The sequence below is a fragment of the Podarcis vaucheri genome (genome assembly GCF_965113315.1).
Source record: "Podarcis vaucheri genome assembly, chromosome: 6".
In the NCBI taxonomy this organism is placed as follows: Eukaryota; Metazoa; Chordata; class Lepidosauria; order Squamata; family Lacertidae; genus Podarcis; species Podarcis vaucheri.
Window position 1 is genome coordinate 103,084,586 of NC_138764.1, and position 19,981 is coordinate 103,104,566.

The 19,981-nt window shown below is 48.0% G+C and overlaps 2 protein-coding genes across 4 annotated transcripts in view; both read right to left on the bottom strand.

Moving 5' to 3' along the window:
- The window catches only part of ANGPT4 (angiopoietin 4), a 265,142-nt gene that overhangs the window by 63,124 nt on the left and 182,037 nt on the right, over positions 1–19,981 (bottom strand). The gene's annotated exons all lie outside the window — the stretch shown is intronic.
- On the bottom strand, positions 9,531–19,534 carry SLC52A3 (solute carrier family 52 member 3). 3 transcript variants are annotated; one of them, XM_082226233.1, is made up of 5 exons: positions 19,310–19,534; positions 17,715–17,846; positions 14,972–16,052; positions 12,530–12,653; positions 9,531–10,063 (listed from the first exon to the last, which is right to left on the bottom strand). In XM_082226233.1, the coding sequence occupies exons 3-5, from the start codon at positions 16,030–16,032 to the stop codon at positions 9,851–9,853; spliced, it is 1,398 nt and encodes a 465-aa protein (XP_082082359.1). In that variant the 5' UTR covers positions 16,033–16,052; positions 17,715–17,846; positions 19,310–19,534; the 3' UTR covers positions 9,531–9,850. The 3 variants fall into 3 exon arrangements, with proteins under 3 accessions (XP_082082359.1, XP_082082358.1, XP_082082357.1); XM_082226232.1 differs by lacking the exon at positions 17,715–17,846; XM_082226231.1 differs by lacking the exon at positions 17,715–17,846 and having other exon boundaries at positions 14,972–16,055.

The window sequence follows — 19,981 nt, forward strand, 5'->3', positions numbered from 1 at the left end:
TATTACTACCACCTCCCAAGGGAAACTGTTCCACTGTCAAAGAAGCTCTTTCTGCCATAAAGTTCTTCCTGATTTTTTTCAGGCAGAATCTCCTTTCTTTTATCTTGAATCCATTGGTTCAAGTCCTAACACCCTCCCATCAGATGTCAAGGAAATAAACAGCTATCTGATTTTTAGAAGACATCTGAAGGCAGCCCTTCAGTTCAGGGAAGTTTTTAATGTTTGATGTTTTATTGTGTTTTTAATATTCTGTTGGAAGTGGCCCAGATGGGCGGGGTAATTAAATAATAATAATAATAATAATAATAATAATAATAATAATAATAATCTGCTTTATTATTATCTATCCTGGCTGTACCTAAGAGTGTCCAATCGTACTGTCCTCCTGTGCGCAAACAGGGAGACTTTCGAGGCCTGAGTGGATGGAGTCAGCCACTTGCAGGAGAAATGGGGGGTGGGAGGTTTTCGCTCCTGCCTCCCCCCACTCCAGCTCCAGATCTGCACCCTCAGACAAATCTGGCATGTACAGCTGGCCATTCCTGGCCAGCTGCAGCCAAGGAGGGATATCGGCAACCAGGCGCTGACATGATGCACTTTGCATCTCAATGCTGCCTTCTGCAGCCAGCACAAAAGAACCCCCAAATCGGCATTTTATTAGCTCCGAGTTAATTATACCCCTCCCCATCACATCCACACACACACACACACACACACAGACAGACAGACGTCTCTTGAGGATGACTCCTGCAGGCTGGAGGCAAAATTGCAACCAAATTTATGCCTGGAAAATTGGCCAGGGCTGGAGCGAGAGGGGAGGCAGGTTGGAATCATTCTACCCCTTCTGCCAACTTTATGGGGGATTCCAGACAGATGGAACTTGGCGTCAGGGACACACAGACAACCCCTGGATTCAGAATTTGCCTCTCTGAATGCAGGTTTCATGCCATTTTAGTACGAAACAGCACCCACCCGTATCTCAAGGGCTCTGTTCAATTTTTTTTTTTTGGGGTGTTTGTTTCACACGCAAATACAGTGGTACCTTGGTTTTCGAACAGCTTAGTTCTTGAACAACTTGGAACCCGAACGCTGTAAACCCGGAAGTGACTGTTCCAGTTTGCGAACTTTTTTTTTTTTTTTTTGGAAGCTGAACGTGCTCTGTTTTTATAGCCCTCTGCTTCTGATTAGTGTGTTCCTCTTCTTGTTTGGGGACGCGGGTGGCGCTGTGGGTTAAACCACAGAGCCTAGTGCTTGCCGATCAGAAGGTCGGCGGTTCGAATCCCCGTGACGGGGTAAGCTCCCGTTGCTCGGTCCCTGCTCCTGCCAACCTAGCAGTTCGAAAGCACGTCAAAGTTTCCGTGCGCTGCTGTGGTTTGCCAGAAGCGGCTTAGTCATGCTGGCCACATGACCCGGAAGCTGTACGCCGGCTCCCTCGGCCAATAAAGTGAGATGAGCACCACAACCCTAGAGTCGTCCGTGACTAGACCTAGTGGTCAGGGGTCCCTTTACATTTACCTTCCTGTTTGAGTTTTCCGTGTCTGATTTGAGCACCCCGCTTCCAATTAGATATTTGGAGCTTATATTTGGTGCTTCTGTTTTTGCTTTTAAAAATTGCTTTTTTGTTTGTGTGGCTTTTTTGGTTAATTTGTTTTTCTGACTCTGTAGAACCTAGCTCAGCTACTGATTGATTGATTGATTGATTGATTGATTGTGTGACTGCAGAAATGGATAAAAGCTGCAACGCCAAGAGAACCATTAACAGAACAACAATAGAGGTAGTAAAATTCATGTTAAATTTCTGTTTTAGGGGTTGTTTTTAAAAGTTTGGAATAGATTAATCCATTTTGCATTACTTTCTATGGGAAAGCGCACCTTGGTTTTAGAACACTTTGATTTAAGAACAGACTTCCGGAATGGATTAAGTTTGGGAACCAAGGCACCACTGTACATCCCCTCTGTTTCTAATGTTCAGAGTGTCAGAATGGCACTTTGCACATGTGTAAGGGAAGTGTCAGCAGGTGTGAGGATGCACTGAGGTTCGTAGAAGCACCAACAAACTTTACTCCCTCAAACTGACTTCCAATTTCTGTTCGTGAATGGAGTTGGAGAGGCTGGAATCTTGAACCAGGAGCACTCAAAGCTATGGGTTTTGTTGCAAACCTCTGTGTAGAATCACAGGGTTCAAAACTACATTTGAGGCCACCTAATCCAACCTTCTGCTCATTGCATCCCTGGAATCAGCAGAAAAAGACAATATGCATGGCCTTTCCAAGAAATTAACTAATTAGAGGGTTTGGTCAAATGCCAAGGAATTTTGCCAGGGACTCATCCACACATGGAGCAGAATGTGGACTCCTGCCTTGGGGAAATGGAGTCAACCTGTTCTGGGTGCAGGTGACGGATGTCCTTCAGAATGTTCATCTGTTATTATTATTATTATTATTATTATTATTATTATTAACAAAGGTCTGTATAGTTAAAGCTATGGTTTTCCCAGTAGTGATGTATGGAAGTGAGAGCTGGACCATAAAGAAGGCTGATCGCTGAAGAATTGATGCTTTTTGAATTCTGGTGCTGGAGGAGACTCTTGAGAGTCCCATGGACTGCAAGAAGATCAAACCTCTCCATTCTGAAGGAAATCAGCCCTGAGTGCTCCCTGGAAGGACAGATCCTGAAGCTGAGGCTCCAATACTTTGGCCACCTCATGAGAAGAGAAGACTCCCTGGAAAAGACCCTGATGTTGGGAAAGATGGAGGGCACAAGGAGAAGTGGACGACAGAGAACGAGATGGTTGGACAGTGTTCTCGAAGCTACCAGCATGAGTTTGACCAAACTCCGGGAGGCAGTGGAAGACAGGAGTGCCTGGCGTGCTCTGGTCCATGGGGTCACGAAGAGTCGGACACGACTAAACAACTAAACAACAACAACAATTATTATTATTTAAAAAACAGATCTCTCCTGCCAGTGAAATGGCAGGGCATCATAGAGAAATACTTTAGCAGAGGAAATCCTTTTCAAAAGCCCAGTTACTAAAGAGTGAGATGTACACATTTCATAGCATCATAGAGTCGAAAGGGACCTTGAGGATCATCTAGTCCAACCCCCTGGCAGTGTAGGAATTTTTCTGCCCAATGTGGATCTTGACTCCACATCGCTGAGATTAAGAAGCTCATGCTCTACGAACTGAGCAATCTCAGGTGTTTGCTTACTCACATATAAACACGTAAAACATTCACACGGGGCGGGTGAATCCATCAATTTTGATTTCTCTCCATTTCTAATTTTTCTTAAATCCAGTTCTCCACATATCCACCTCACTTTGCAGGGTTCTTATTTCTTTAAAAGGCCTCATGAAAATTCAAATTTCTCCCAATGCAGTATACGCGTTTGCAGGCAATTTCACCCAAAGTACATAGCTCTCCAAACCAATTCTCCTCGATCTAACACACCTTTCTTTTGCCTGTTACCTTTGTCAATATATGCACCTTTATGAACAGGACTTTGCCCCAGTTATAGGAATTATCGTACACATTCCTCAGCTGGGGAATTGCATTGCAAAATTCAGCTTGCGTTTTGCAACGCATGAAATGGTCTTTAAATGCAAACTGAAATCCGTTTCTCCCCTATCCTTACTCCCAACTTGTGCTCAGATGCAAAGATTCCCATCCTGCTCTTAATAGGATCACTTGCTGTCGGGCAAGGGGGGAGCTCAGTGGCCGCCCCCCCCTCTCTGACAGGCGAAGGAGCTGCCTTGGCCTTCCTGGGGCATCAAACATGCCATCCACTCACTGGCCTGACAAGCTGGCCGGATGGCAAATGGGTCACCCAGTCTCTCCTCTGGCCGCCTCTGCCGGCTGTGCCTGCTCTGATTGATGATCTGGACAATGGGGCTGACACCCTCTGCCTAATTGTGATTAAGTGCAGGGCAGGCAAATGGGGGGGGGGTGAGGCATTGCAGTGTGTGTGAGTGTGTGTGTGTGTATACACATATGTGCGTGTCTCATGCGAGTCGTGAGCCTCCTTAAAGAACAGCTTTTGCGGAGGAGGAAATTGCAAGCAGCTGGGCAACGGGCACAGATAGAGGGAACCCCCCTCTGGCCGACTGTCAAAGGGGGTGGGGAGGAACATGCTGTTGGTGGACAGGAAAAGGGAAGGATAACAGGAATATGCTCTGTCAAGATGCTAAAATCTTTAACCTTTGCTAAAAACAAAACTAAGATCATGGCCACTGGGCCCATCACCTCCAGGCAAATAGAAGGGGAAGAAATGGAGGCAGTGAGAGATTTTACTTTCTTGGGCTCCATGATCACTGCAGATGGTGAGAGCAGCCACGAAATTAAAAGATGCCTGCTTCTTGGGAGAAAAGCAGTGACAAACCTAGACAGCATCTTAAAAAGCAGAGACATCACCTTGCCAACAAAGGTCCGTATAGTTAAAGCTATGGTTTTCCCAGTAGTGATGTATGGAAGTGAGAGCTGGACCATAAAGAAGGTTGATCGCCAAAGAATGGATGCTTTTGAATTATGGTGCTGGAGGAGACTCTTGAGGGTCCCATGGACTGCAGGAAGATCAAACCTATCCATTCTGAAGGAAATCAGCCCTGAGTGCTCACTGGAAGGACAGATCCTGAAGCTGAGGCTCCAAGACTTTGGCCCCCTCATGAGAACATAAGACTCCCTGGAAAAGACCCTGATGTTGGGGAGAAGGGGACAACAGAGGCGGACACGCCGAAACGACTAAACAACAAAAACAAAAACAAAACAAAATCCTGAAGCCTTCCTTTGAGGAATTTTAGGTGCCGAAATCCCAAGGGAGAATAAAAGACTATTTATGTATGCGACCACAGTTGCACAGATGTTATTGGCCCAGAGATAGAAAGAAGACAAAGTCCAAACCAGAGATGAAGTTGATGGACATCAAAGTACAAGTAGATAAATAGGTACTGCTCTGGCGGGAAGGTAAACGGCGTTTCCATGTGCTGCTCTGGTTCGCCAGAAGCGGCTTAGTCATGCTGGCCACATGACCCAGAAGCTGTACACCGGCTCTCTCGGCCAATAAAGCGAGATGAGCACCGCAACCCCAGAGTCAGCCACGACTGGACCTAATGGTCAGGGGTCCTTTTACCTTTACCTTATACTTATTGGAGACCTTCCCAGCTGTCACTGCAAACTGCCTCACAGGTGATACTACAAACTTCCTGTAGACTGTGACGCCCCATCCATGAAAGTTATTCCTGCAGGGGGAGAAGCGGAAGGGTTTTGTACCTGAATTGTAGCAGTGGGAAAGGCAAAACCATGCTTAATGAGAGGGCCTCCAGTCCTTGAAATGCCCACAGAAGTTCCATTTTCCAGATGGAGAACTGAGGCTGGATGCACCATATATTATATCTACAGAACTATAGAACCGCGGGGAGCCGGATCCAGTCATCAGCTGCTCTTCCATCCTTGCCAGAACTGTGTGTGGCAGCTGTTAAGGGATTACACCCATTTCACAAGTGAAGATTTGAGGCACCTGGAAGAACCCAAGAGGCAGCAGTTTTTGCATATGTCTATCATCATTTACCCCTTAACACCAGAAGTGACAATGCTCTCTGCGAATGCCTAAAATTATCGCCTCGCAAGCCTTGGTTTTGGCATTTTAAATGCTGGATGAGATTTCGGTCATTTACCGAAAGCATATTGTAAGGAGCGAAAATGTCCCATGACTGAGTTCCAGAGGCAGAGGTAGCGAAACCTAGTGACTTATGTTGCCCTTTTGAGCCAAGTAGCATTAAGCATAACACGGTACCGAAATTATATTTGTCATTCCATGCTCCGCTCACCACTTTATATGATCTTATGCAGTTTGCAGAAGAGAATATTACATGCATGGTTGACCTTAAGATTTGCAAGCAAATGTCTGATCCTCTCCAGATTTTCTCTGACCTTTAGATTAATTATAAAATTATATGAATCAGCTGGCAAAATCTGTGTTATCAGCATATTAAACAGGGGAAGGGAGTATGCGGCCCTCCACACCTCTCCATCTGGCCCCCATGATTCTTCCCACCCTGCTGCCCTCTCCAGTCCCCCCCTTTGCACACCATGTCCCTCACTCTGCCTACATCACAGCCTCCTCAAGTGTGTTCACCTGATGGGAATGTGTTCTTGAACTCTGGTTGTTGTTGTTTAGTCATTTAGTCGTGTCCGACTCTTCGTGACCCCCTGGACCAGAGCACGCCAGGCACTCCTGTCTTCCACTGCCTCCCGCAGTTTGGTCAGACTCATGTTTGTAGCTTCGAGAACACTGTCCAACCATCTCGTCCTCTGTCGTCCCCTTCTCCTTGTGCCCTCCATCTTTCCCAGCATCAGGGTCTTTTCCAGGGAGTCTTCTCTTCTCATGAGGTGGCCAAAGTCTTAGAGCCTCAGCTTCAGGATCTGTCCTTCCAGTGAACATTCAGGGCTGATTTCTTTAAGAATGGATAGGTTTGATCTTCTTGCAGTCCATGGGACTCTCAAGAGTCTCCTCCAGCACCAGAACTCAAAAGCATCAATTCTTCGGTGATAAGCTTTCTTTGTGGTCCAGCTCTCACTTCCATACATCACTACTGGGAAAACCATAGCTTTAACTATACGGACCTTTGTTGGCAAGGTCATGTTTCTGCTTTTTAAGATGCTGTCTAGGTTTGACTAGGTTTGTCATTGAACTCTGGTAATGTGCCTCTTTTCCCTGGGTGCAGGATAGAGAATGCTGTGTGCTTACAAACCAAAACAGAAAAACTTGCATTCATTGCTCCGCCCACTTTTGCCCATGGCCCCGCCCAGCCCAGCATGTGGCTCCTGGGAGGCTGCTCGGAAGAGAATGTACCCCCCAGACGGAAAAGGGTTCCCTGCTCCTGAGAAAAACGAACAAGCCAATGGGAAGCAGAGCAGTGGCTTTCATTCCACTTCTGGGACAAATCTGAGTTGCTCAGAAACCTCCTGGGCTTTTGGAGGCTGTGCTTCAAGTGCGAGAATGAGCAATGGTGGCTGAGCAGCCCCAAAAGAATCACGTGGCTTGTCTTGCCTTCCTGTTGCCTCTGATTGTGCAGCACCAGTTCCGTAGCATGTGCAGAAAACCACAAAGGCGGAAAGCAAAACTGCTGACCCAGCGTCGAGACCTGGTTCCTTGAACCTCTGCTGCCATCTGGTGGATCTCAAGGTAAGTCCAGTCAAAGGCCACTACAGTGGTACCTCAGGTTACAGACACTTCAGGTTACAGACTCCGCTAACCCAGAAATAGTACCTCGGGTTAAGAACTTTGCTTCAGGATGAGGACAGAAATTGTGCGGCAGCAGCAGGAGGCCCCATTAGCTAAAGTGGTACCTCAGGTGAAGAACAGTTTCAGGTTAAGAATGGACCTCCAGAACGAATTAAGTTCTTAACCCGAGATACCACTGTATGGGGTTGCAGTGCTCATTTTGCTTTTAGGCCCAGGGAGCCGGCGTTTGTCCACAGACAGCTTTCCGTGTCATGTGGTCAGCATGACTAAACCACTTCTGGCGCAACAGGACACCGTGACGGAAACCAGAGCACACAGAAACACCGTTTATCAGGGGTCAGCAAACTTTTTCCGCAGGCCCCAAAAGGTCTTGGGCTGGCCCAGAAACCAGCTTTTCCCAACCCTCTAAATGTTTTGGAGTACAACCCCCAAGAGCCATCCTTTGGAATTTGCGCTTCCCTGAATACTGCAATTCAGTTCTCTAGCCACGTAACGCTTACCAGTATGCAAATACTGGGATAAATTGCACATAGAAGTGCATTATATTAGGAGAAAATGCTTTGCAGAAATAAAGCAAAATTGCAAACAAAAATGTGCAGCTGTTATGGTTCTGCTGGAAACCACATGAGGGGGGAAAGTCCTCTTGTGTCCAGTTCTTGCTCACAGGTATCTGGTGGACCACTGTGAGAACAGGAAGCCAGACTAGATAGGTCACTGGCCTGATCCAGCAGGCTCACGTTCTTATGTGAATTTTGGTTTTTGGTTTTGCAAACTGATGTGGAAATGTGCAGAAATGAAATTCAGTTTGGAAAAATGAGAACTGAAATGGACCAGTTTGCCCACCGCTCCCTGGGCTCCATCCTGGGTGTGGAATCTGTTCCTTTTCCCCTTTGCACGTGACTTAGAAATCCTCTTCCATGTAGATTAAAGATCACCCTGTGGGTTGCAGCACTATCAACGCTGGCACATGCTACGATTCCTCTGGTGTCTCCCCAGTCTTGCCAAGCAGCGGCGTAGCGTGGGTTGTCAGCACCCGGGGCAAGGCAAGTAATTTGCGCCCCTAACCCGGGGCAAGGCAAGTAATTTGCGCCCCCTAACCCCTAACCTGCCGCCGCTGCCAGCTTCTTCTTGCTGCTGCCTGGTCTGGTCTGGTGTGGTTCTCTCCCGCGCTCGGCGCTGCACTGGGCGGCTGCTGCACTGTCCCTCCCCCAGATAGTCCCTCGCTCTCTCTCCGCACCGCACGCCAGGCACCCACCCCCTCCACAGTGGGCGGCGATCCAGCGGCTCGGATCGGATTCGCACAGCCAGCACTGCAGTGAGAGAGAGTGAGTGAGCCAGGCAGGGGCAGAGAGCTGCGAGTGCGAGCGCCCCCCCGATGTTGCGGCCGGGCCCCCCTGCACCCCCCACGCTACGCCACTGTTGCCAAGCACACTGGTGTGGCAAGTAGAAAAAAGACAGTCACACAACCGAGAAATTGCACAAAACAAATGAAATACTGTGAAAATCCCTGAAACGAGAAGTAATCAATTAGAAATATTATCTTAAGGAAATAAACTAAATAATAAGAATCAAAAGTTGAAGGAAAAAATTAGAAAAAACCTAAAATAGAACAAAGCCTTAACGGGATGCCGGCTACAAACCTCGTTTCCCTGAACTATTCAGTTTCCTCAGAAGGAAATAGAAAAATCATAAACCTTAAATGACCAAAATTCAAAAAGGGGGGTAGAACTCCCCAAAATTCTGAAGTATTATAATCCTAGCTCTACCTAGGTGAAGCAAAGCACAGTAATACAGTGGTGCCTCACAAGACGAAAAGAATCATTCTGTGATTCTCTTCGTCTAGCGGTTTCTTTCGTCTTGCGAAGCAAGCCCATTGAAGGATTAGCGGATTAGCGCTATTAGCACAATTAGAGGCTTTTAGAGGCTTATCTGCTGATCGGATCAGCTGATAAGCGGCTTAGCGGCTTAGAAAAGGGGGGGAGGGGGGAAAAACAGCAGGAAATGGCAAGACATTGTCGTCTTGCGAAGAAAGCCCATAGGAGATTCGTTTTGCGAAGCACCTCCAAAACGGAAAACTCTTTCGTCTAGCGAGTTTTCTGTCTTGCGAGGCATTCATCTTGCGGGGCACCACTGTAAAGGATTAAGGACTCAAAGGTCCTAATACTGAATTTACAAAAACGGTTTGAAAAACTAAATGGCAAGTTCACTGGTGTGGGCTGTGGCTTACGGCTGCCCAAGGGGACCTTAAGCAACTGGTGGCAACGTCTGTGCTGAATCCAGGCTCAACACAGGAGTTGGTAATTCGACTGATTTATTTACAAGGCATTATACAACTCCTTGGCCAGGTTCTGAACACAGGCCTGCAGCAGAGTTCTTGTCCATCCAAGGTTAAGAAAGGGCAGGAGGAGGAGGAGCGTGGAGCCATGTCTGAAGTTAATTCATCGCCTGTCACCGTTACACGAAGTCAAGGGTGACGTTGCTGACGATTCCTTGCGTTCCTTCGCCTTGATCTTAAGGGGAACTTATTCGCACGGTTCCTTCCTTCAGTTTGGAAACGGGTCAAGCGTTCTGATTGCTGCATTGATCCGAGACGAGCCCTTGCCTCCTTTTGAGGTCACGCCGGGCACCGGAAGCTGCAGTAGTCGGCCGATTTGAAGACGCTGTAGACATTCACCAAGGGGAACATGATGACAGCTCCAATCAGACCCCCGAGCTGCTCCATCGCTCCGTACCACACGAGGGCGCTCTGGCTGTGGCCGCGAAGGATCACTCCCAGCATCACCTTGACGTACGCGAGGGTCCCGTTGAAGAGTACCCAGGAGATCACCTGTTGGCACAGAAAAGGTGCAGGTGTGTTTGAACCTCTGCCATTGAATTCCTTTCTTGGCCTGAAGCCAACAAATTATCACCTTCCCCTTTCATTATTCCATTAAGCACACAGAAGCGGCATTGGAACAAGCTAAACATTAACCTAGTTCAGAAATCTGCTTCCCACTTGGCTAGCCAGATACTTGAGATAAGGGTAATAATAATAATAATAATAATAATAATAATAATAATTTATAATTTGTACCCTGCCACTCTGGGCAGCTTCCAACAAAGACCAAAAATACACTAAAATGTCACACGTTAAAAACTTCCCTGAACACGGCTGCCTTCAGATGTCTTCTGAATGTCAGGTAGTTGTTTATTTCCTTGACATCTGATGGGAGGGCGTTCCACAGGGTGAGCGCCACCACTGAGAAGGCCCTCTGCCTGGTTCCCTGTAACATCATTTCTCGCAGTGAGGGAACGGCCAGAAGGCCCTCGGAGCTGGACCTCAGTGTCCGGGCAGAACAATGGGGGTGGAAATGCTCCTTCAGGTATACTGGGCCGAGGCCATTTAGGGCTTTAAAGGTCAACACCTTTAATGAAAACAGTAGCTTTCCTGTTCCCCACCCATCACCAAATGGTGGTAGAGTGCTTTTAAACCTGGAGGCTCCATCTTGCCATCACCCTACATGCTCACGGGAATCTCAGTTCAAGAGGGAAATATCAGCAGGCTTGGGGGAATGGCAAAAATACAGAGAAGGGAAATTTTTTCCAAACCCCAACGAGGTTTGGATGAACCTGCACCCCTCCAATAAGCACCCAAATGACCATTGAGCATACTCAGTTGGCACTGAATGCTGATGATGGAGTGGCTGTGCGTGGGGTGGGGACAGGATGAGGTGCCCCAAAAAGGGGCCTGGCTGGCTGAGTAGAAGCATTCCACGCTGCAACATTTTGTTGCAGGCTCCACTTCCCAATGGTCTGTGAGCGAGTGTTATGTAGCTAAAACTGTGCCAACCACACGTGAGAGTGAGGCATGCGCAGGCCCCACAGAACCCACAAGGTTTGCAGAAGCACAAAACACGTTTGGGGCAAACAAAGCTCCAAAGGCTCAATAAGGACTGGTCGTGCTTTCTGAACAACATACTGAGCAACTGATGGACTGTGGAGGGGGCGTTGGGGAATGGGAAACATAGTGAGAGGGATGAACTGGAGTGGGTAAAATCCTGAAGAGCATCACTCCCCTTTGTCTTGTGATAGGAATTTTGAGGTCTTAGATATATGTTCAATGTTCATAAGTGTACCAACCAAGCACGTACATAGATCAGCGCAGGGGGACCAACCTGGGACCATTTTTGATTCCCAAACTGTCCCAAACTGACCAAATGTTTTCTCTGCAAGGTCAAAGGAAAATGGAAAAGCCTCCCCATTGTCTTTTTATTCACAAATCCTGTCTTAAGGGTATGTCTGTGTATGAATAGGGTGAGCCTGTGACCTGGCTCAGGAACTAAGTATTTGTCACTACAAAAGACTGGCCAGGATAGCCAATCTAGTAAGCATTAACAGGTAATCTGCCAGACAGGAGAAAAACAACATTCAAATGTCTGTTTTAGACCACGTTTTTTGTGATGTAGGTGCGATGTATCTGAGGGGTGGTCTTAGGTTACACCCCTTCTGTGATGTATGTATGATGTTTGTGGGGGTGGTCTTGATCTACAGGTGGCAATTTCAAAAGTCTTTATAAGGTTTTGCACACCATTGTTCTAGGTTCCTCCTCCTTTCCTGCGTGTGAGGGGAGCACCCTGTTGCAACAGATCAATAAAGATCAGGCTTACGAGCTGCTTTGCTTCTCAATATTCTCTGGTTGGCCTCTGTTATTTTCTCCTACCAATAGGTAGGATACCCCATAAGGGAACAAAGGCAGATTTTTGTTTACAACACTCTCAGGTCCCACTTGACTTGGCTAGTAGCCAAGTAGACCTATCCTCCTCCAGGAACTGGCGTCATTTTCTTTTAGGGCAGGAGGGGGGAAGCTGTAGGGCTTTCTACCTGGCCTTTGGGACTCTCCCTAGGCCCCACCCCTCCCTGTAGGCCCCACCCCCCTTTGGCCTCACCCTGTGCCCTCCTCGAACACTTTAGCTTGGCTGGAATTTGTCCTTGAACTGGGCAAACGCCTACCTCTTGCCTGAATGGAGGCTGGAGAAAATTGAATTTTCATATGCCTGCTGAACAATTTCAAAATCCGCACCTAGGGCCCTGACCCCTGTTGACCTCGGGCCACACCCACCACCGGCTAGCGGCCCCTGGAAGGCTGCCTGGGGCAGAATGTGGCCCTCGCAGCCAGTGAGCAACCGTTGCAGCCTTTGGGTTAGGAAGTTTTCGGGACCCGTTTGCAAAGCTGCAGAATACCCCATCACGTCTCTGAGCAACATCCCTCTTGCAAAAGCAGAGAATGCCAGAGCCTTCGGTGTAAACTACTTACGATGAGTGCGTCTCCCCACTCTGTGTGGTTTAGGGGTGGGCAGGGGCTCAGGGCGGCCATGCCCATGTTGTAGGCGCCAAAGGCCGTCCCGGTGAATGCCAAGACACTCAAGAAGGCGAGGGACCTGGGGGAGGGGAGAGCAAAGGAAAGCATCAAGGCAAATAGGCAGTGAATTTCAAGCCAAATTGGGGTCAGGATTTCACATGGGATGGAGCCTCAAACAGAGAGCGGGAGAGATTCAGAGCTCCTTCAGATGACCTATTTATTGAGCATCGTTGATTTGCATTCATCCTGATTTGATTGCATAAATCTCAAAGCAGAGGTTAGATTCTATCCAGCACTGATTTCCTTGCAGTGAGGTTACACAACAGCGATTCTTTTTGTCATGCATTTGCTTACAGGGTGTTTATTTCTTTAACAACATTTATATGCTGTTGGACTGTAAAAAATAAGCTACCGTATTTTTTTGCTCCATAAGATGCACTTTTCCCCTCCTAAAAAGTAAGGGGAAATGTCTGTGCATCTTATGGAGTAAATGCCTGGTCCCTGGAGCCAAATTGCCCAGGGGAGAAAAGCAGATCACGCTTTCTTTCTTTTTTGAAAGAGGCAAGTGGGTGTTGAAACAAAGCCGCTGATCGGCAAGCAATCAGGAAGGAGATAAGGGACGCTAGAGATAAAGGAGGCTGCCTGGGAGGGGGAGGTAAAAGCCCATGGATCCTCAGAATTTTTACATTGGGTCACCCCAAATTAACCATCAGATCACATAGCATGCCCATGGCTACTGCCTGCACCAAAAAAAACCAAAAACGCACCCACTGTTGTGTGGGGCTGCAATGGCACAAAAATGTGGTTACAAAGCACAGATCCACATGGATGCTCAGGATTTTTGCATTGGGCCACCCCAAATTCACTGTCAAATCACATGTCTGTGGCCACAGCATGAACCACAAAAATCATACACCCACCGTTTCATTCAGAATATTTTTTTCTTGTTTTCCTCCTCTAAAAACTAGGTAAGTCTTATGGTCAGGTGCGTCTTATGGAGCGAAAAATATGGCAACTCTAAGGAGTGGCGGACTTTGGGCTTTAAAATTTCAGTAGGGCCTGTGCGGCACCAAAAATTGGTGCCACCCCCCGCCTCTCACCTTCTCTTGTTCATCAGTGTTTCAGCGCCACCTGCAGTGCCCCCTCTGCTTGGCGCTAATGTGGGCAAACCGGCTGCACTTCCATAAAGCTGCCTTGTTGCAGGATGAGAGGTGGCGCCTGATGTTATGCCCAGGAACAGGAAGGGAGACGCTCTTTTACTTGGCAGGAAATGTTGCTGCTTGACTAATTGGATCTGGCTGATTGGTTAACTGGTTACGCAAATCCTCCGAGTTTTTGTTGCGATGTTTAAATAAACAAACCACTCTATTCTGCCTTAGTCAGACTACTCCTGGAATACTGTGTCCAGTTTTGGGCAGCGCAGTTTAAGAAGGATGTTGACAAGCTGGAAGGAGTGCAGAGGAGGGCGACTGAGATGGTCAAGGGTCTGGAAAGCAAGCCTAATGGAACGGTTGAAGGAGCTGGGTATGTTTAGCCTGGAAAAGAGGAGACTGAGAGTAGATATGAGAGCCACCTTCAAATATCTCAAGGGCTGTCACATGGAAGATGGAACAAGCTTGTTTTTTGCTGCTCTGGGGGGGGGGGTAGGCCCTGAACCAATGGATTAAAATTATAAGAAATGAGATTCCAACTAAACATTACAAAGAACTTTCTGATGGTTAGAGCTGTTTGACAGTGGAATAGTCTCCCATGGAAGACAGTGGACTCTCCTTCCTTGGAGGTTTTTAAGCAGAGGTTGGATGGCCATCTGTCATGGATAATAATAATAATATAATAATTTATTATTTATACCCTGCCCATCCGGTTGGGTTTCCTCAGCCACTCTGGGCGGCTTCCAACAAAGTATTAAAATATAGTAGTCTGTTAAACATTAAAAGCTTCCCAAAACAGGGCTGCCTTCAGATGTCTTCTTAAAGTCTGGTAGTTGTTCTTCTCCTTGACATCTGGTGGGAGGGCGTTCCACAGGGCGGGTGCCACCACCGAGAAGGCCCTCTGCCTGGTTCCCTGTAACTTGGCTTCTCGCAATGAGGGAACCGCCAGAAGCCCCTCAGAGCTGGACCTCAGTGTCCGGGCAGAACAATGGGGGTGGAGACACTCCTTCAGGTATGCTTTGGTTGGGATTTCTGCATTGCAGGGGGCTGGACTAGATGACTGGGAGGGGTCCCTTCCAACTCTACAGCCCAATGATTCTATGAAATGCAACCTTTCCTCATTGCGAGTTGCATCTCGAGCCTTCTTTAAGGGGGCGGTGGCAAAAGCAAGACATACTCGCGAAGCAGAATCAACCCCAGAGCTTGGAGAACTCAATAATTCTTGCCAAGGGGGGTGGGTACCTACCTGCTGGGCAGGAATGTAGAGATGCTGCAGGCAAGAGGGACAGCCATGGCACCCAGAGTGGTGGAGAGGTGGTAGGCTAAGTTGCTGTAGGGCAAGCAGGAGTAGCTCTGCACTGAGGGCAGGATTCCATACATCAGGGAGCTGCACCAAGTGATGAGGACATACATGAAGGCCAACGTGGCCCAGGAGTAGACGACCTTCTCTGGAGCGCCGTCCTCGTCTTCTTTGGAGCAACTTTCTGCCTTTCCCTCCACGGGGAAGTTAGTGAACCCTTCTTTCAGCCCTCCATCCGCTGGGATCTTCCGGATGGAGTGGAGGGTGATCTCGCTGGCGCAGAGTTTCTGCTCCGAAAGATCCCACACCCTGGGCAGGCGGTTGAGGAAGAAGAAAGCCACGAGGCAGGAGAACATCAGGCCGGACAGGATGAGGAAGAAGACCAGGCTGGAGAAGTTGGCAGGGGAGTAGCGGGTCTCTAGGCGGAAAGGGACGGGGTCGCCCGCGCTCACGTTGCCCAAGGTGGCGTTGCTTCTGTGCGTGTGGTTGCTTGGGATGGCAACCTCGACGCAGCTGGAGATCCCTGCTCCCTGCGCCAGAGCGAAGAGAGCAGGGACCAGCCCGCTGAGACCTTCCCCGATGAAGTAGGAGGTGATGTATCGAGGGTGGAAGCGAGCCATGAACGGCAGGAAGGTGACGGAGGAGGTGCAGTCCACCAGCGAGAGGCAGAAGGTCAAGATGAAGAAGGCCACGCTGTGGCGAGCCCCACCGAAATCCATGGTGTAGTGCCACAGGAAGGCCAGGAGGAAGCAGGCCACGACTCCGGTGGAGACCACGACGCAGATGATGAGGACCTCGCTCAGCAAGCCCGGCTTCCACTTGTGCATGAGGGTGATGAAGAGAGGGCCCACGTTGGCCAGCTGGATGATGATGATGAGATAGGAAGGTAGGTACCAGGCCTCGGGAAGAACGTTCACCAGCACCGGGAGCTCGACCCACACGCCGTTGATGGACATCCAGGAGCCGATCCCAAAGATGCAAGCCAGAACGTGGGTGAGCAGAGCCATCTCGCTCCTCGGTGGTGTACCTGCTGGAGAAGAGAGATGGGTCAGAGGAGGGGTTGCGGTTCCTCCCAGGTGGCCATCTGGGAAGGCTTGAAGCTGAAGCCATGTCAAAAGGATCCCTGGACGGTTAAGTCCAGCCAAAGTCAAGTCAAGTAACCTTTATTGGCATCGCATAAGAACATTCAGAATACATTCAGAATAGACAGGCCAGTGAGACCCCAACGGCACAGTCACCCACCAAAGGGCAGAGGAGGCGAGCGATCCGCCTCATCTCTGTGGGTTTCCAGCAAGGGCAGGATCCTGTAGCATACTTCGGCAACAAAAAAATCAAATAGAGGAGCTTAGCTACTGTCTTGGTGAGCCTCCTGGTCTCTCCCCTGTAATAAGAAGCGCATAACCTCCGTCTCTGGTTTCCATGTTGGAAATACATAGGCGGTCTAGACTACAAAAGGGCTGCTGCTGCCCAGCAGAGAGTACTGTTCACATTCTTTTAAAGTGCTTTTTAATTGTGCATTGTTGTTTTTTAAAAATAATAATAGTTTTTAACTGTTTTTATGTGTTTTGGGAGGCTGTTATTCAGCTGGTTCAGTTTATATTTTGATTATGTATTTGTGTTTTCATATTGTGGGTTTTGGCTTGTGAACCGCCCTGAGACCCATGGGTCTAGGGCAGTATAGAAATAATAATAATAATAATAATAATAATAATAATTATTATTATTATTATTATTATTATTATTATTATTAGATGTTCCTTGGGATCCCTTCCAACTTTCCAGTTCTGTGGCTCTATGAGTAGATAGGCCACTGCCTGGTCTCATGTTACTCATTCATTTATTTTTACATTTATACCCTCCAAGAAGCTCAAAGTGGCATAGATATTTCTCCTCCCCATTTTCTCCTCACAGCGACCCTGTGAGGTAGATTAGGCTAAGATGCAGCGACTGGCTCAAGGCTCGCGAGCGAGTGGGGATTCGAACCCTGGTCTCCCAGGTCTAACCACCACACCACGCTGCCTCCTGGCTCTTATGTGGTGGGGTTTCTCCAGCAAAATCTTCCAAGTTGAATATGGCAGCGAGAATCCTGGCAGGGGCCAGGCATTCGGAACACGGGACACCAGTTCTGTGCCAATGACGCCGGCTGCCTGCTTGTGTCCAGACCCAGTTTAAAGCCAGCACTTTGGGTACCCATCTTCCCCCCATACAATCCCCCCAGAGAGCGGAGGAATGCCCCAACGTCCTGCTGCTCCCATGGGTCTCCATGCCCTTGCCGCCCAAGGCTGTGAGTTTGGTTGGATTGCTAATTTCTTAAAAGAAAGAGAAAATGGAGAAGGATGGAGGCAGCGCTCCAATCGCCTCGTGGTCTCCTTGTCTGAGAAACCTTGCAGTGCTAAAAACTGCTTAGAAATGTTAATGATTATGTAGTACAGTGGGAAAAAATGCCTTAAATAAACTCACTCAATCAAAATGGGTTGATAAAGACCGTAAGGACTTGGGGCCACCTCTACTCTTTCAAGAAGCACATAACGCTCGTTCTACTGCTGCAAAATGAGATGTTGAAAACAGGTTTGCTTAAGATAAACCTCATCATAAAACCAGCAGTTTTTTAAAACATATACAGTACATTGCGAAATAAGACAGCACATTCCAATACATGTCAAATGCTTGGGTAGGCTGGCTCAAATACCTCAAATGTCCTCTTGGTCTCCCACCCTCAGACTTTGACTCTCAGCTCTCGGAAACCTGGAAGTGTTGCGCAAGAAAACCACACGGGCTCAAAGTGCAGGATGTGTGATTCATCCAAAGACTGTAAGTGGAGCTGCAGGGAACAAGATTAGCAGTATCTTCCAGAGGGCTGTACCAATGCTAGCCCGAATCAGAGTAGACCCATTGAGAGTAACAAATGACCATCTGTCAGGCTTTCTCCAGCTGCGGTTCCTGCATTGCTAGATATATATATATAAATTTTCTGTCTTAAAATTTAAAATACTAATTTAAACATCCTTAAGATATCAATGACTTTCCTTCTTCCCTTTCCATGGTTCATTTTGCATATCATAAATCCCTGCATATTTTACAAAAACTCTACCAAACAGTATTCCATTATTACAGCCATCAAAACTTATTTGCACTGTCGATCTTAATGCTGCCGTTTTCAAGTGCACACAATTTCCCCCCATGTATTCAATAAACGTTTTCTAATCTGCTCTAAATGTATGTTCTTCTCGTTCTCTTATTCTATATGTTAAGTCTGCAAGCTGCACATATTCCATCAACTTAAGTTGCCATTCTTCTTTGGTTGGGACTTTGCTCATTTTCCATTTTGGGGCTAACAAAACACGGGCAGCAGTAGTGGCATACATAAATAACCTTTTTTGACACCTGGGAATTTCCACCTGGACTCTGTTTTTTTTTTGGGGGGGGGAAGTACTTTTAAACATCTTTTTCCAATTCATTATAGATTATTTCCCAATACGCTTTTACCCTTTTACAAGCCCACCACATGTGAAAGAACATTCCCTCAACCTCATTGCATATTCGGTTCCTGCAATGCTGGGGGGTCAGACTAAATGAGCCTTGGGGGTCTCTTCCAGCTCTGAGATTCTATCTGCATCAACACAACCATCTGCCCCAGCTGCAACAAAACATGTCTCTCCCTTATCCGTCTCTACAGCCACAGCAGGCGCTGTAACTCTAACGGTTTGACGTCATCCACAACAGAGCATTCCTCCATCATCTCCCCAGGCGGACGGATGCCAACATACACCACTTACTTAGTGCCATTAATTTCTGTGTGTCTACTCCGAGTCAGACTTAGCTGGAGGCAAGTCATTGCTTTTAACCATGCGCTATGCGCAAAATGCGACGCGGGTGGCGCTGTGGGTTAAACCACAGAGCCTAGGACTTGCCGATCAGAAGGTCGGCGGTTCGAATCCCCGCCTCGGGGTGAGCTCCTGTTGCTCAGTCCCTGCTCCTGCCAACCTAGCAATTCGAAAGCACATCAAAGCGCAAGTAGATAAATAGGTACCGCTCCGGTGGGAAGGTAAATGGCGTTTCCGTGCGCTGCTCTGGTTCGCCAGAAGCAGCTTAGTCATGCTGGCCACATGACCTGGAAGCTGGACGCCGGCTCCCTCGGCCAATAAAGCGAGATGAGCGCCACAACCCCAGAGTCGGCCACGACTGGACCTAATGGTCAGGGGTCCCCTTCACCTTTACCTATGCACAAAATGAGAACAGGAGGCTCAGCTGGGTGGAGAAGCCCATGTCTTTGGGTCCACCTACCTTCAGTGATGGAAGCAGATCTCCAACTTCACTTTCCTAGGAGAACAAGGGTGACCTCCTTCCTCTCTAGCCCTCACAGCAGGAAAAGGTCCCAGGGCATCCTGAACCCAGTGCCTTTCCTCATTTATCCCAACCCAGCAGAACCTGCAAAGGTGCAAGACCATTTGCGTGCTCAAGACATGGACCGGGATATGCTGAGGCTGGTTTCTGCTCAGGCAGGTTCTTTAGAAATCCTTGGGTGTCTTCCAGAAGCTCCGCCTTGAAACTGGAGCCTTGGAAGCCCCAAGATTGGCCTCTGTCCGCCCCAAAGGCACTATTGATATTTGATGAAGTGGCTAAGCCAGCTCAGCTGGATATATTATGGCTGCCGGGAGCTATTAATCCCTCTCTTCTGCCCAGGCTGATCCGCAGAGTGCAGAGTGGCAGATCCTGCCCTTTGGAACTCCCTGCCAATTGATGCTAAGCAGAGGGTGTCGCTGCATCCCTCCTTTGGCACCTGCCAAAGAGCTTTCTGCTCAAGCAAACCCACCCACCCATTAAAATCCATTGTTGTATATTGCTTTAAATGTTTGTTTTGCTATTGGGATTGCAGTTCCATTCTCAAGCTGGTCTCTGACCGTAATAAATTTCATGTTTCAAGTCAAGTTTATTCTATTTTAATCCATTATTTTA